The 17646-nt window shown below is 39.5% G+C and overlaps 1 protein-coding gene across 1 annotated transcript in view; it reads left to right on the forward strand.

The window, feature by feature from the left end:
- CMSS1 (cms1 ribosomal small subunit homolog) overlaps positions 1-17646 on the forward strand; it is an 81092-nt gene that overhangs the window by 51585 nt on the left and 11861 nt on the right. Inside the window, exons 3-6 of the mRNA XM_056119477.1 lie at positions 2878-2949; positions 6450-6579; positions 11703-11762; positions 12865-12967. Coding sequence (XP_055975452.1) covers positions 2878-2949; positions 6450-6579; positions 11703-11762; positions 12865-12967 — 365 coding nt within the window. The remainder of the gene's footprint in view (positions 1-2877; positions 2950-6449; positions 6580-11702; positions 11763-12864; positions 12968-17646) is intronic.

Genomic DNA, 17646 nt, shown 5'->3' on the forward strand with positions numbered 1-17646 from the left:
TGGTTTCAGTCACTAACTCGTTTCATTATGCTAACTTTTTTCTCTTTTTGTGTCACACCCAGCAATGCTCAGGGGTTACACCTGTCTGCACTCGGGAATTACTCCTGCCAAACACCCTACCTGCTCCAAACCCCCTCCCCGCATTGTGCCAACTTCTTGGTCCTCTTGTTCACTAAGAGAATAAACCCTAGGAGAGCTAGGTGGAAAAAAGCAGAAATATGATAGTTGCTTGGCTGCCTGGGTAGGAGATAGAGTCCCATAGAGGTTGAAGAGGTAAATATAAACTTTTGGCAAGCCTTTTTCTTTTAAACCTTGTACTCTCTATAATATCTAAGTCTCCAACTGCTAAGCCTTCTCAGTGTTCAGCAAATCAATCAGACTTGCTTTTCATTGGCTTTCACTACTCCAGAATCCAGGTGCTAGTTTTCTCTTCTAAATCACTTTCCCTTCCTTCAGTTTTAACCACTTTCCATGAATGATTGAAATAGCACCGCTACTATTGTCTTCTATCCTAGATTATTGGTCCTTATTTCAATTTCCTTTATTTTTAGGCTAGCTAGTAATATTTTTGAGACTGATTTTCAGTGTCTGTCCAGAAGAATCTTAAAGGATATAATTTTTTTTTTAACAATTTAAGGAACTGAAACCATGTCCCAATCTCTTTACTCAGACCCTTACTTTTTTTCCTGGCTCACCTTTCTTCCTTCTCTCTCTCTCTCTCTCTCTCTCTCTCTCTCTCTCTCTCTCTCTCTCTCTCTCATTTTTTTTGAAATATAATTGCTCTGAATTTCTAGACTACATATTTAGACTTCCTATTTAAAATTACTATGTTTCATATAAAAAAACATTATTTATAAATTGTCAAAGACTTTACTATTGAAATCAGTTCCCAAATATAGTTGGCCTGGCCTGATCCTTTCACATCTTACCTAGTCTCTGGGGTAACATCAGCATTCATAAGACAGATATCTGAGCTTTAGAATTTTGAATTCTATTTATTTGCATTTCTTAATAAAGCAGTTACCTCTCTGGAAGTTGACATAAAGTTGGCTTCTTTATTAGCACCGTACCTTAACCAATTAATAAGACTTCTCCCAGAAAATAAATATCATACTGCATTTCCTTTAGGATGATCTAAGAAGTTTAACCCAGCCTTTAAATCTGATGTAGTATCTTGACTAAAGCCATTCATCAGGCATGTTTATTTTTTTCCTATGCATGATTCAGAATTACGTTTTTATTTTTTCTTCCAGAATTGGAAAATCCATAGCCTTATGATTGAGCTCATTTCCAGATTAATTTCTGTCGAGCTTGAGTTAATTGGCTTTGTAAACCTAGTATAAATTCAACCCTGCTTGGAGAACATACTCAGAAGAGTACCACCAGCTATGAAATAAGAAAATGGAATAGGTTTCAACATTTGTTTCCCTAGTACCTAGATATTGGTGACAAGATACTTAAGTATGCCTTGAGGGATCTGCTAATGGTCTCCAGGCCCTTGCCTTAGGAGCATGAAATGAATGTTGGCCTAGTCTAAAATTGGATTCTTATGACCATTTGGCAGGTTCTATGATATATTAGTGGCCTTGGCCCAGTTTCTCATTGGCATGTACCAGCATCAAGTTGGCATGTATCTGCATCCACAAGACAGCTTAGCTTTCTAAATAGGAGAGGTCATAATACCTCTTTTTAACTATGATGCAATTCCTCTTTGTAGGCTTTTTGTTTTTAACTGAGAAGAAGCTAAATTTTAGGATTTCCATTTTACTTCAATCCTGAACCTTTTGAATTTATTTCTCTATAAACGGAAACATCATCTGAAATGACTGGTCCTGGCCTTAAGTCTTGAAGAAATTATGCAGCTTTCTGTCTATCTCTCTCTGGCTTTAGGCCACAGGCTTCTTAATCTGTAGGCAGTCTGCAAGGCTTTAGTAGGAATCTTCATCTGTAATCATTTTAAACAGACAGTGGAGACAAGATTGTTTTAGTTAGCTTACCAGTTTGAACTGACTGCTACTCTCTGGTTGGAATGGAAACTAAGGAAAACTCAGAATAAGTTTTTGCTTGCATTTTTATCTTACTTGGTAACTTGTTTGAAAATGTTGCATAAAAGATCCAGCACAGGAAACATTTTATATTCCTGCTTATGATTAACAAACATGGAATCTGCAGCATTCTACTTTATAAATCAAGGTCATAGTCCAAATTTCCTGTTTTTCTACATTAAAATAAAACTTGAGTGTAAAAATAGCTACAAAATATATAGGGTACTCGGGGTCAAGACAACAGGCAAAATCAATTAGGGGATCATGATGCTGAAACTTTATGAAATCATCAGCAGAAACATTCATTTTGTTTTGTTAATATAGATAAGGCAAGTAGTGCAGCTGGTAATATAAAAATAGAAGTTAAAATACCCTACTTCTGATTTTCTATGCTGTTTGAGAAGAGGAAAGTAATAAATAATACAAAATAATAAACCAGTAACTTGGAAATAAAGGCCCACGTGTAATTGGTTCTTGGAAAACACCAGTCACACTGGTCAAAGACTTTCTTACCACATCTTAACTTTAATCACATTTACTATTGCCTGTGATTTACAAAGTTGACCACTGTCTTCTGTCTTTAATACACTGTACTACTACCCCAAATATACACTTACTCACACTTTTTGACCTTTGTCCTAAATTTTGTACACTTTCTCAGATTCTCATATCCTGATCCTTTGGATAATTGCTTAAAGTGGGTCTCCCAGCTCGCTCTGTTGGCAGAATATTCCTAACTCTGAAGAATATATGTATAGACAAAAAGTATTTAGGAATTCGTTCCTTTTTCATCATGCTAAAATTAAAGTTGTCCAATTTATGTGTCTTTTAGCCTAAAGAATGTTTCTTGATACCACCAAAGGAATCAAAAGAGGCTACTACCAAGACCAAGAAGAGGAGAAAGGTAATTTTTATTTCTTCCAATGGTATGACTCCATATGGTTTCTATCACACTTTTATTCGAGATGCAGAAGGGGTAAGATTCAGTGAGGTGTAGTGACTTTTCTAAGGTCACTAGTAATCAATGTCCCTAGTGGAGCTGACAATAACATTTCCCGACTCCTGTTTCAGGGCACCAAACATCTTTGTGACCCATGCTCTGTGCTCATTGTGGCTCGAAGTCAGACATGAGTTTCTGATTCCAAACATTTCCTGAAACCCTCTTGCCGTCTGGTCCTTCTGACCCTGCTAAGAAGTTGCCAATCTCCTTTTCTTACTCATTGAAAATTTAAAAGCCTTATCTTAGAATAGTCATAAAAAGGGAAGTAATAAGCAGGTAAAAGTGGTGGAAGGCAATTTCTGACTTCAACTTGGAACTCAAATTTAATTTTGCCTGTGAGCATATGGAAGACTCTTTGTTCCTTCGTAAACTTCCATAAGGCTCGACGTTGGAGAAAATATGGTTGGCTTTGACCTTCTGCCACAGTTGTGAAAACAGCAGTATAATTCTCTCCCTGCCAAAAGGGGTCTACTGCTAAAGTCAGCAGAGAAAATATGATTAGAATTAGAGGAAAGAAGATGGACTCAAACCAATTACTGAACAGCAAGCTTTTAGAAAACTGAGAGTGTATTTGCATGCATATGTTTTCTTTGCTCACCAATGGCCAAATAGGAAGATGGGAGATGCCAAATTGGCTGAGGTTTGGCAAGTCCTTAAAGAAGTGATTTTAACTTCTCTTTGATAGTTTGTACACTAATGGCCTTCAGGAGTGTTAAGTTCTTGGTGGCTGAAGGTCAAAACTCTAGCCAGTTTAGCCTTGGCTGAGGTCATGCTAAAATGTGCCCACTGATGACATAATTCTAAAAGTTAATTCATTTGACAGAACTTTGACCATTCTTGGCAGTGATATAGAAATGAGAATATCATGGAAAGAGGAAAAAAATCAGGGGGGAATGGGGGCAGGAAATAACTCTTTCTGAATCTTTAGTGAAACATGAGAAGGAAATGAGAATGGAAGTTTATGATGAAAACTAAATGGATGATTGTATGTTGCTTGTACATTGCAGGCACTCAGTAAATGCTACACAAATGAGTCCAAACCAACATCGGCACTGTAGAGTACTTCTGGTTCTACTTTTATAATATCACTCAAGATTGTCTCTCCCAAGACTTGAGAATTAGACTTGAGAATCGAGACTCTAAATATCCTTGTGCAGTGGGCTTCTCAGCTTACATTATTCCCGAAAATTTTACTTTAATCCTGGAAATGTAAATTTCTGGTAATTTTACTTTAATCCTGGAAATGTAAATTTCTGGTGAAAAGTGAGATGTAGTACCTTCAAAACTAAAATAAGCAAGGAAATCTCAAAATTCTACTTCCATTAACACAAATTGTCTAAGGCTTAAAAAGAGGCTTCCACAACAACAAGGTTTATTGACTTTTTTTTTTTTCCTTTTTGGGTCACACCTGGTGATGCACAGGGGTTTCTCCTGGCTCTGCACTCAGGAGTTACTCCTGGCGGTGCTCAGGGGACCATATGGGATGCTGGGAATAGAACCCGGGTTGGCCACGTGCAAGGCAAACGCCCTACCCGCTGTGCTATCTCTCCAGCCCTGGTTTATTGACTTTTAACAGACAGTAATACCTTTCTATGGAGGCTTCTGAAAAATGTTTATTTACACAAAGAACCATAAGAAGCTATTTAAAACATCCATTTATTTTTGAAGCAATACAGGCATAACTTAAAAATACTTCAAGTTTAGCCACAGATAACCACAATAAAGAAAATATCACAATAAAGCAAATCTCCAGTGCATATAAAATTTATGCATTATACCATACTCCAGTTTATTAAGTGTGCTATATCATTATGTCAAAAAAGTGTACATACCTTAATATAAAAATTAAGAGTATTAAAGATAGGAGTTAGGGGCATAAAGCTTTCATGCTAACGACCCTAGTTAAGACCCTCTCAACACCACAGAGCCTCCCAAGCACTGCTGACCAAGTACTGCTATTGACTAGACTGGTCTGTGGGACCCCTGGAGTACTGTCTCCAAAAATACTTCATTGCTTCAAGATAACTAGGCATTATCTGAACCTTCTAAAAGTCATAATCTTTTTGACTAGAAGAAGGTCTTATTAAATATGCAGTAGCCTAGGACACCCAACTTAATGAGAGAGAATAGTCATACTCAACACATCAGATAAAGGGTTAATATCTAAGATCTATAAAATATTCACAAAGATAAATAACATCAAGAAAATGGAAATGGATCAAGAAAATGGATATTGGAAATGAGTTGACACTTTCTGAAGAAGACAGATGGCCAGTAGATATACAGGAAAGTACACATCATCACTTATTATCACAGAAATCCAAATCATCAGAACAGTGAGATATCATCTCACACCAGTCAAAAAAAAAAAAATGAACATTCTATGTTGGTGTGGAGGTGGTGAAAAAGTAACTCTCCTTCACTGCTGGTGGGAATGTTGTCTGATTCAACCTCTATGAAAAAACAGTATAGAGAATTCTCAGAAAAGTAAGAATAGAACTGCCATAGACTCAACAATCCTCTTCTTGATATTTACCACCAGGACATAAAAGCATTCATTCAGAAAGACATATGCACACTAAGCACAATAGCTAGGATATGGAATCAACCTAGGTATCGAAGAACAAATGAGTGGTTAATGAAGGTGTGGTTCACATAGAATTCCTGTGTACAGTGGAATTCTCTGTTGCTGCAAGGAACAAGAAAATCATGCAATTCGATGCAACTTGGATGTAACTACAGGATATCATGTTCAGTGAAGTGAGTCACAAGAACAAATACCAGATAGTCTCACTTTCTTCGGTATTTAGAATAACAGGATGAGGGGACGCAAGTTAACGAAGGGGCTATCCAGATTATCCCTGGCCCTAGATTTTAGAAATGAGGATGTGGAAAGGAAAAACTTCGGGGATAGGGAATAAGAATAGGAAGACAAGAGATAATAGAGGCCCTACATCAGGGCCTCGGGTGTGTCCATGGTGTGGAGATGTAGATATATTTAAGGAGGAACAACGCTGTGTAAGCATGAGAGTCAAACTGCAACAACAAAACTTAAAAATGTGTTGGTCAAGGAGGCAGGCTTGGAGATGGGAAGGAACTTGGGGACATTGGTGGATAGAAGTTGACACCAATAATGGGATTGTCATTCAAACACTGTATGCTTCAGCTATGAATAACTGCAAATCATGGTGCCTTAATAAAAAAAAATATTTAATGCAATAATGTGAGAGATGATAAAATAAGTTCTGCCTGTAGTTATATCTAGAAAGTATTTATGATGTTCTTAAGTATTAATAATCACTGTCATGCTCGATTATTATGAAAATCTATAACAAGTAACCAACATATCCTAAGCCTAATTACATTCTAAAAATCTCTAATTTGACTCCCTTTTCATATCTTAGAAGAAAATTACTGATATTCTTGCAAAATCAGAGCCTAAACCAGGGACACCTGAAGACCTCCAGAAGCTGATGAAGGACTATTACAGCAGCAAGCGTTCAGTGATTGAACTCGAAGAACTAACATTACCAGGTACAGCCAGAACTTTACTTTTCTTCCCACCCACCCCACCTTCTAGCCCCCCATCTAGTCTGAGGCGAATCCTTTTGCAGAATATATTGCTTAATTGATAGGACGTTTCCTGATGAGGAGGTACAAAACACCTATATAGTTGTATGTTATGGCTAGACATCTCAGTTAGTATGTGAATACATTTTCCACATGCTAGTATGCTTTTCCTCAACTCAGTACTTTTAGCAATATAACAATTTTTACAGTGAATGATACCTGTTCGATTAATAGCAAAATGTGTAATTGCATCTGTTTTTCACAGCGGGTAGAGGTTTGCCTTGCACACAGCCGACCTGGGTTCGGCTCTGTCCCTCTCAGAGAGCCCGGCAAACTACCGAGAGTATCCCACCCACACGGCAGAGCCTGGAAAGCTCCCTGTGGCGCATTCGATAGGCCAACAACAGTAACAAATCTCACAATGGTGACGTTACTGGTTCCCGCTCGAGCAAATCGATGAACAGTGGGAGGACAGTGCTACAGTACGGTGCTATTCAAAAGACGTATTATTCAGTGTGGACTTTTAGCATATTTTTCAGGAAGCACATAGTGTCTCTGATCAAGATAGAAGTTAAAGTGCACATTTAAATATATACCCTGGGGGGAGCCACGATGATAGCCCAGTGGACTGGAGCACATGCGCAAGAGCCCTTAGTACAGTCCTCAGCATTGTATAGTTCCCCCCTCCCCAGCCCCCAAGAACTCCTGGAAGCAGCGAAACAGCCCCCAAACTGGTGTTACAGCAGAGCTATTTTCAAGGTGTGATGGAAGTTTGGGATTTCCTGGGACTGGGTGGTCACTTTTCCCTTCCAGTTCGTTCTGTGGGATTTGAAGAGTATTGGGAATATTGCTACTCTATGAGCTTGTGAACATCCTAACTCTCAGGATTCTCTAAAACTGTTGAGTCAGAGGTCAAAAGAAATCTTCCAAGGAGTCATTCCCGGTTCCACAATGAGTTACATTAGAGTGTGACTGCATTCAAGGTCAGTAACACAGTCAGGGAAGTTGTGTGCTTTGGGTTTGGTTTAGGGAAGAAGGAAGGCATGGAAAAATACCACCAGAGGGGGGTGGGGAACAGGTTTTCATTTGCAGTCAAGAAAGTAAGACCAGGCATTGCCCAAAAGCAGAGATAGACAGAGAGCTGAAAAGTTCTGACATAGAAGCAGGGGCAGGCAAGGGGAGTGTGGTAGGTGGTGATGGGAGGGAAACTGGGGACACTATCACTATCATCCCCTTGTTCACCGATTCGCTTGAGCGGGCCCAGTAACGTCTCCATTCGTCCCTGTGATGTGCTAGTGTAGCCCAATGACATATTGGGGGCTCCTTTCAGGATCAGGGGAATGAGGACCACTCGTTGTTACTGTTTTTGACATATCGAATACACCACGGTTAGCTTGTCAGGCTCTGCCCTGTGGGCGGGATACTCTCAGTAGCTTGCTGGGCACTCCGAGAGGGATGGAAGCTTTTGGGGCAGCCTCTAATCACCTCTACAGGTGTGCCTAGTCAGGCCCATTGGCGGGTATGATACTCTCAGTAGCCTGTCGGGTTCTCTGACAGTGAGAATAAGTATTCGTGGCCGCATGCTTCCAGAAGCTTGGTTTTAGTCTCTGGATCCTGGCCGTTGATGGGGTTACACGGCACTTGGTGGGTGTAACTGCCTAGCTACTGGAAAGTGGGGGAGCTGGGTGGAGGAGGCCCAGTCCCGAACCGAGCAGGCTTGGAGATCTCAGCCCCGGGTCCCGCACACCTGGGTTCCTCTGCTGGTTCCTCATCCAAGCGTGTGGAGAGTGGTCTCAGCATGGCTTTGGCAGGGTCCCAGAGGTCTTAAGGGGCCTCCTCCAAGGGGCCCCAGTGAAGACAGCCAGGCGCGGGGGCAGGAGACTCTGGGGACACTGATGGTGGAAAATGTATGCTGGTGGAGGAATAGATGTTGGAACACTATGACTGAAACCTAATCATGAATCGCTTTGGGTCTATATCACAGTGATGCAATAAAAAAATCTTAAAAAGTAAAACAGAAAGAAAAGAAAGTAGGACCAAGAGATGGGATATTGCTCAGCAATAGAGCACATGCCTTCATGTGTAAGGCTCTGGGTTTGATTCTGGCACCAAAAAAGAAAAGCTATCCTAAAACATAGTAAACTAAGCTCTTGTGAAGTCGTAAGGAGGAAAGCCCATCACTACACTGATGAAACCAGACACAAAGGCATTCCTTGCCGGGTGAGAAGAGGGCCACTTCATGACTTATTTGAACATGTGCAAGAAGGTACCTAAGTATAAGGTATATGTAACAGAATATTATTCCTATGGAGTTTACTAAGTTGGTTTTGATTTAAGGTTGTTTGTGTCTGTGGGGCAAGAACATGTCTTTTCAATTAATATTGTGCACTGTGCATTGTTAATGTCATAACACATGGGCATTTAATTAGAGTTTGGGGGCAGGAGTTGCTTGGAGCCAACTCAGCTGTGCTCTAGCGAGTGGTAGTGTGGTTTAAATCATACTGAATGCCTGTGGGCTGGCTGCAGCAGAATCACCCAGGAACTTGGAAAGCAGATTCCCAGGCCCACCCTCAGGAGTTCTGACTCATTTCTCAGAAGGAAGGCCATCCGGGAATCTGTATCTTTGCTATAAGTTTCCAAGTGAGTGTAATTATATACAGACTTGGGAAATTACAAGTCATAAAGACCATCAAAGGTTCCACAACAGCATTGAAGGCAACATCTTTGAAGTTATTCATATAATGTGAGCTGTACATGCTGGATCACTATATATATTTCATTTAATTTCATGATACTTTTATCCTAGCACTCTGTTGTGTTTATCACTAAACTTCCTCATAGAGAGAGAATTAGAATGATAGTGGTTTTATTTATTTATTTATTTATTTTAATTTATTTACTTATTGAATCACTGTGAGAAAAGTTACAAAGCTTTCAGGTTTAGGTCTCAGTCATGCAAATATCAAACACATTTCCCTTTACCAATACTTATTTTTTACCACGAACCCCAATAAAACCCCACCTCCCACCCCTCCCAATGCCTGTAAGGCAGATGAGTTCTAGTTAACACTCTATCTACTTTGACTAGATTCATTGTTTTGATAAAAGATGCACCATTATTATTTAGAGTTTACCGCCCCCCCCCAAATCAGACATGATGAAAAAGCGCTGTGAAATGATTTGCTTTCTACAGCTAGGTTCAAGAATTAAATGTAATAGCGGCCACGCGGTTTTGGATTTCTGCTATTTTACTTATTAGCCCTGGAAGTATTTCTACTAAAAGTCAGATAATTAAGAGATTGGTTTCTGTGCTCTGGAGTCGTGGCCGTGCCGGAGAGCCGCTCGTGGGGGGCAACTGGTGACCTCGGTAGGGCATGAAGGACGGGCCGGAACGCCCCCCTTCCCTTGAGGTTTTCGTCACCCCCAGACCCCCAGCTCATACCTGCTGTCCACAAGGCTCCCATGCGGCCGCCATCTTTCCAGAGAGGAGAAGGCGAATGGGGCAACACCCTTTCCCCTCCGGGCAGGCATGATGGCGCGGATTAAGGCATAGTCCGTTCGCTTTTCTGCTCCAAGCTGCTGGTTTTCTGCATTAAGTCCTTGTGCTTCTGGGGCCGTGGCCGTGCCGGAGAGCCGCTCGTGGGGGGCAACTTTGCCCTCTCCTCTCTGGAAAGAAAGATGGCGGCCACATGGGAGCCTTGTGGACAGCAAGTATGAGCCGGGGGTCTAGGGGCGACGAAAACCTCATGGGAAGGGGGGCGTTCCGGCCCGTCCTTCACGCCCTACCGTGGTTTTATTTTTTAATACATTTTCAGGCTCCTAAAATGACAATTCTTACACCATGGTTCTCATTGACTGAGCAAGATACCTGATTTGATTAAAATAATTTATATAATCTTTATTGTGTCATTCTAATGAGTTATATTTTATTTTGATCCATTATTTCTACTCTTACCAACCCACGTTCCAATTTCCTTTCCACACAGGTATTCACTCTAATGTGTTAATATACTGGAATTTTTTTTTCAATCGCCCTGATTTGCAATACTGTTGATGATGAGGTTTCATGTATACTATGTTCCAGCACCATATCCTCCATCACAGTTCCTCCACCCCCAATACACATTTGAAACATGTATTTATTCTTGTAAAATGTCATGATGCTATGTGTATACAATTTACCATTGATTAATATACATTTTTGATGACTAGTGAGTTTGAACATTTCTACATACATTTGCCTTTATAAATTGCTTATTCCATACATTTGAAAAATAAAGATGTTCATGGGACTGGGAGATAGCTCAAAGGGCTGGAATACAACATGTCTTGTGTGCATTAGACAGTGAGTTCAATGGAATGGCACATCATGTCATGGTATGTCACCCAGCCCCACTAAGCCCCCTAAAGTAGACCTGCTGGTCCCCAGCACCACAAGGCCTGAACATTGAACCAAGACCCCTAAAAAACTACTTGAAAGGCCCCTCAAAATCATGCAAGCTTTTTCACTACTCTAAGACATTATAAATAATATTTACCTGTTGCTAATACTGCTATTTTGCTTGATTGTCTTTTTTGTGGTGCCAGGGATCAGTTCAAAGTTTCATATATGTTAGACATTTGCTGTACCACTACCACTGAACTGCATCCTGGCCATCAGCAGCTGCTGTTTTAAATAAGATAGCACTTTAAGATATTTAATAAGCTCCAAATCATTAATGTTTTACAAACTTGTTCAAGAATACACAGTTCACATTTAATCTACTTTGATAATTATAAGGTAAAGTAAGGTAAAGGCTCTCCCATTGGTCATCGATTTGCTCGAGCGGGCCCAGTAACATCTCCATTAGAGACTTTGTTGTTACTGTGTCTGGCATATCGAATACATCACGGGGAGCTTGCCAGGCTCTGCCGTGCAGGCGAGATACTCTCGGTAGCTTGCCGGGCTCTCCGAGAGGGGCGGAGGAATCGAACTCGGGTCGGCCATGTTGGCTGCATGCAAGGCAAATGCCCTACCGCTGTGCTATGTATTTGTAAAATTCGTCACAAGACATGTTTTTCAAAAAAGCATGTTTTCAAATTTCTAGATTGCTGCTTCCTCAAGGCGAATGATTTGACTCATAGTCTCTCATCTTACTTAAAAGAAAGTAAGTAAATCCAGAATTTTTTCAATTATTTAACTTGTTAATCCATTAAAATATAAGGTATTTAAAGTAAAAACATTTAAACTACCTTTAATATCAAAAGTGTAAACCTTTTGTGAGTTTTAAATGTCGGTGTTTAAGCTTCATCTTTATTTCTATTTATTGATTTAAATTGTTTTGCCTTGACGTTGGGGAATTTGAGTTTGGGCCTCATTCTTATTTTATAACATATATAAATATTTGTCCAGGAATTCATAAACTAAGTATTGTGCTAGTTCCAAGTCTCTCTACAGGGACAGGGACAGGGATGACTCTCTGGGACTTGATTTTGTGAGTTGAAAGACAATGAAGTTGAACTATGTGATCTCTCTTCAAGTTATGAGATTTAGTAATTCTGTTCATATGTTCAGTTTATCTTTTCAGTATGAGTTCTGTAGAGCTAGTAAAACTAGGTTATTAATACTGAATATTTATTTGTTGCCAATAATAAAACAGTTGAAGTATAGAGACTTAGCTTTTCTTTTTCAAACTCTAAAGAATTCTGACAACATCCAACCTGAGTTCACAAACCTTTCTCAACCCTTAATCCAGCAAACACAAAAAATGAGGGAGTCAATCTCACCAGATGATAAACTTAAAAAAAAAAGAGAAGGTATATAAGTGCGTAGAATAATTGTCACTGTTTAACAAATTCTTGCTCTTATTTAGATGTCATTTCTGTTTTATATTTTCTACAATGTCCTTTTAAATATTCACAGTGTTGAATCAGTGTTTTTTACTGATTTAGTCAACATTACCTTCGATCATCAAATATAAAATATTGAAAATATATTGTTGAAACCCTTGTATTAAAATCCTAATAGTCACATTGCTATTGGCATACTGTGTCTTCTGCTGCAAGTTAATATTTCATCTTAAATCTAAGATCCAAAATAGCCAGAGAATAGTGTCTAAACACTATTCTAAACCTGTTCGTTGTATTTTATTTTACTGAATACAAACAAGTGAAAAAAGAAAACAGAGGAAGAATACCCAACTTTGGAGCATGCTATTTTGCTGTTTTTAGAGTAATCTTTGCTTTTTATGTTCTTTTTTTCCCCCCCAGTCTGCCCTAAGTGGGTAAAACTTCGGAAAAACCATAGTGAGAAGAAATCCGTCGTGATGCTGGTGATCTGCAGCTCTGCTGTCAGGGCTCTGGAGCTCATTAGGTTGGAACCGCCACCTATTCAGTTTCATCAAGACTTTCTTAATAACTACCATGTGCCAAGATGATATGCTCACATCCTGTATACGTAGCAATGAACAAACTGAATCTCCTCCCTCGTATAACTTGCTTTCTAGTAAAGGCAGCAGATGGTGTCAGGTCAACCAGAAACAAAAAAGCATAGCAAAAGAATAGAATTGGATAGGGACAACTTTTGAGGATGGAGATAGGGCTTCAACATAGTTTCTTTGTCGAGGGGGGGGTCACAATTCAATCCATAATACAGAAAAAAGAGAAAGTGAGTATAGTACCATGCTATGTGACTTTAAACACTTTCATAACAATATTTTAATGAGGCATGAGGGACCCTGGAAACTTCTCCATGGTAATGATATTTGATCAGAGACTTGAAAAAGTGAAGGATACAATTGAACAAATACATGGAAAAAAGAGCTTCAGACGGAGGGGACGCTAAGTGCAGAAGGCCATGAGAATGGGTGCCTTTAGAGGATTTTATTTTTGTTTTTGTTTTTATTTTTCTCCTTTTTGAGTCACACCCGGCAATGCACAGGAGTTACTCCTGGCTCATGCACTCAAGAATCACTCCTGGTGTTGCTCAGGGAACCATATGGGAATGCTGGGAATCGAACCCAGGTCGGCCTCATGCAAGGCAAACGTCCTAGCCACTGTGCTATCACTCTAGCCCCAACCCTTGGAGGATTTTAGCAGAGGAGTCAGTCACATCAGTTGAGCAATCATTCTAAAGGATCATTTGGTTTCTCTGTGGCGAATACACATTGCCAAGAGTAAGGGTGAAGCAGGAGAACATAAGAGCAATAACCAGTTAGGAGTGAAAATAGGGTCTTTCTCTTCCAAGCCCATGCTCTTTCTTACACATGTATTTCTCTCTTCTGTTTTTTCCACTCAGGAGAATCACTCTCTTTCTCTCCCCCTGACATCTTTCTAAGTAAAACTTCTTTCAATGAAAACTCTTGTTTCACAAAAAAAAAAAAAAGAAATCACCATCACGATCATCCTGCTGTTCGTCAATTGTCTCGAGCAGGCACCAGTAATGTCTCCTTCGTCCTAGCCCTGAGATTCTAAACAGTGCGACATTCAAGGCTCTTTCAGGGTTAAGAGAATGAGACCCATCATTGTTATTGGTATTTGGCATATTGGGTACGCCACGGGAAGTTTGCCACACTCTACCGTGTGGGCAGGTTACGTTTGGTAGCCTGCCAGGTTGTCCAAAGCAAGAATGAGATAATAAGATGTCACGCGGCCGCAAATGCGGCCACGTGCTTCCAGGAGCTGGGTTTTTATTGAAAAAGAGTAAAAAAGAGTTTTTATAAAAAAGAGTAAAAGTGGGGTTGGTGGTGAAGGAAGGGTGAATATCTAAAGGAACAGGGGCCAGAAAGATGGAACAAGGTGCAAAGCACTTTCCTTCCCTGTGGCTGATCCCGCTTCAATCCCCTGCATTACATCTGGTCTCCTGAACATAGAGACAGGAATAAACCTGAGCACCATGGGGTATGGCCAGAAATGTCCCTCCCCCCCAAAAAAAAGAAAATAATAGAAACTTAAAGAAAATAATAACCAGAAAAGATAGACTATGAAGACATAAGTTTGCCAAAGCCTATATGAAGAAAATATGACATAAGAGTTGCAAAAGATCATGATCAAGCAAAAAATATATATACCAAGTTCTTGTATAGAAAGACTCAATATTGTAAAGTTATCTGCTTTATCTAAGATTATCTGTAAATTTCAGAGGTTTACGGTAAAAATTCATTAGACTTGTTTTTCAAACTTGATTAAATAGAGGTTAATATGAAAAAAACAGAAGAAATGTAGCCAGGGAAATTTTTTTTAAATTTTTTTGTTAGTGAAACACCATGAGGTACAGTTATAGACTTATAAATTTTTGTGCTTGGGTTTCAGTTATACAATGATCAAGTACCCATCCCTCCACCAGTGCCCATCCTCCACCACCATGGGTCCCAGCGTCCCCCCACCCCCCATCCCCCCTGCCTCTGTGGCAGGGCATTCCCCCTTGTTCTCTCTCTCTTCTTTTGGGTACTGTGTTTTGCAAGAGAGGCATTGAGTTAGCTAGGAAAATTTTTGAAATGAATATTAATGAGTAGATACTATGTCTGTAGTATTATCAGATTACAAAAAAAATCTTGTTTATATATACACATGTATATAAAATTTGACTTTATATACATTGTATATTTTCTATTTTTAATGTATGTATTATATATAATACATATATGTGTGTTACAAATTGTTCATAATTAAGAACAGTTTGGAACTGGTATATGCATGTCATATCAGCAGTGAAACAAAGTTTTACTGCTTTCTTTAAACGTATTTGCATTTGACATTATAGCCTGCAATGAAGGTGACAAATCATTAAGCAAAGGTGGATTATTCAGTGAATGGTAGTGGAACAAATGGAAATAGGTAACTCTGGAAAACCAAAATTGAATTTGTTTCTCATCTCTTATACCAAGATAAATTCCATTTATATACTGAAATTTTGAATGTGAAAATTATGTTTTAAAGGAAACGCATTAGTGTTTACCTAATTACTTTCACATATTTTATCACTTGCTATGCATTTTATAGAATCAACAAAAAAGGCTCCCACAAACGGTTTAGCAGTAACATTCACCTTTCAGCGGTTACATTCATCTTTTTAATGCCATAATAGTATAATGGCATTTACTAGTACTAGCTCACTCCCAAGCCCTGGCCATGCTTTGACAGGAGATGAAGCAAAAGAAATCCAACTCCTCAAGAAACTTGATCAAATAGACTAAGTTGCAAATATAGATGTTTGGTAGTTATTTAGCATCTTGTTTTTTAAATGAACAAACCTAAGCATGAATTTAGAAAATTAGATGTTCAGCTCTGTTAATAGCCCTTCAGACCCATCTTTTCCCAGAAGGTACACACATTAAATTTTATTACAAACTTTGTTTTTCCAACATTTTCATTTTAAATATAATTGAACTTTTTTAAAAAATATTTTTATTTTTTTATTTATTTTTTTTTTATTAGCGAAACACCATGAGGTACAGTTACAAACTTTTGTGACTTAGACTTACAAACTTTTGTGCTTGGGTTTCAGTTATACAATGATTGAGTACCCATCCCTCCACCAGTGCCCATTCTCCACTACCAATGAACCCAGTAGCCCTCCCACCCCCATCCCCCCCCTTCACCCTGCCCCACCTCTGTGTCAGGGCATTCCCTTTTGCTTTCTCTTTCCTTTAGGGTGTTGTGGTTTGCAATAGAGGTATTGAGTGGCCATCATGTTCGGTCTATAGTCTACTTGCAGCACACATCTCGCATCCCGAGCGAGTCCTCAATATAACTGACCTTTAAGACTCCAACTGCTTCTAAGCAGCTGTTCTTGCTAGTTCTGAAGTCATAGGGATTCACATCAACTTCTCAGCGTTTTAAAAACTATCATTAGGTGCTCATGTCAGATTCAAATGCTAGTAGCAAAGCGGTTGGCCTGGAGGTGGCCTCTTAAAAACAAGCTGTCAAGCTGACATGAGCTTTTCCTAAACATAAATGCCTTCTTGGAGGATATAAAAGCACCATGTTGTCATACTTGATTTGCCAGTTCTCAGGGTTCTTCTGTGCCCCTAGTAATATTGTGTTTTATTTCAAGGCAAAGTGATCTGCAGATGATTTTTTTCTTTCTTTTTTTTTTTAATTTATTTGGGGGTGAGGTGGGAACTATGCCCAGCAATGCTCAGGGCTTACTCATGGCTCTGCTCTCAGGAATTACTCCTGGAAGTGCATGAGGGACCATATAGGATGCCAGGGGGTGAACCTGGGTTGGCCACATGCAAGGCAAACACCCTGTCCACTGCACTATCTCTCCAGCCCCAGTGCAGATGATTTCTGATCAGGCACAAGTTTATTCAAAGACTAATGTGAGATAATTCTAACTTTCATAAGAAAAAATCTCTTCTCTCAAGAACCCTTTGACACAGAGGGTTGGGCATTTTGCCTTGCACACTGCTGACCTGAGTTCAGACACAGATTTGATCCTTGGCCTCTCATATGGTCCCCTGAGCCACTCCAGGAGTTACCCCAGAGCATGATCAGGTGTGGCCTCTAAACAAAAAACAAAAAGGAAAAGGAGGGCTGTACAGATAGTACAGTGGACAGGACGCTTGTCATGTATATGGTCACCTAAGCCCCACCAGGAGTGATCCCTGAGCACAGAGCCAGGAATATGTCCTGAGCACATCTGGGTGTGACCCAAACAAACAAAAACCAAAAAAAGATAGTAAGTACTATAATTATTTCAATAAAATAGAGTTCTAACCAAAAAAAAAGTGAGATAAAAATTTATATAATGATAAAAGGGTCAACGTAATAGGAAGACATGATGGTTATAAGTATTTATGAAATCCACATAGCAGCATTGAAATAAATGATATATGATATATGAATAAATAATTTACATGAAATAAGTCAGAAGAAGACAGTCTATGACTTCACTCTAGCGGTGTACAAAGAAAATAAACAAATAGATGAATTAAAAGAAACAAACTTGGGCTGGAGAGATAGCACAGCGGGTAGGGCGTTTGCCTTGCACGCGGCTGACCCGGGTTCGATTCCCATCATCCCATATGGTTCCCTGAGCACCGCCAGGAG

Source organism: Sorex fumeus, unplaced genomic scaffold, assembly GCF_029834395.1.
Source record: "Sorex fumeus unplaced genomic scaffold, SorFum_2.1 ptg000041l, whole genome shotgun sequence".
Classification (NCBI taxonomy): Eukaryota; Metazoa; Chordata; class Mammalia; order Eulipotyphla; family Soricidae; genus Sorex; species Sorex fumeus.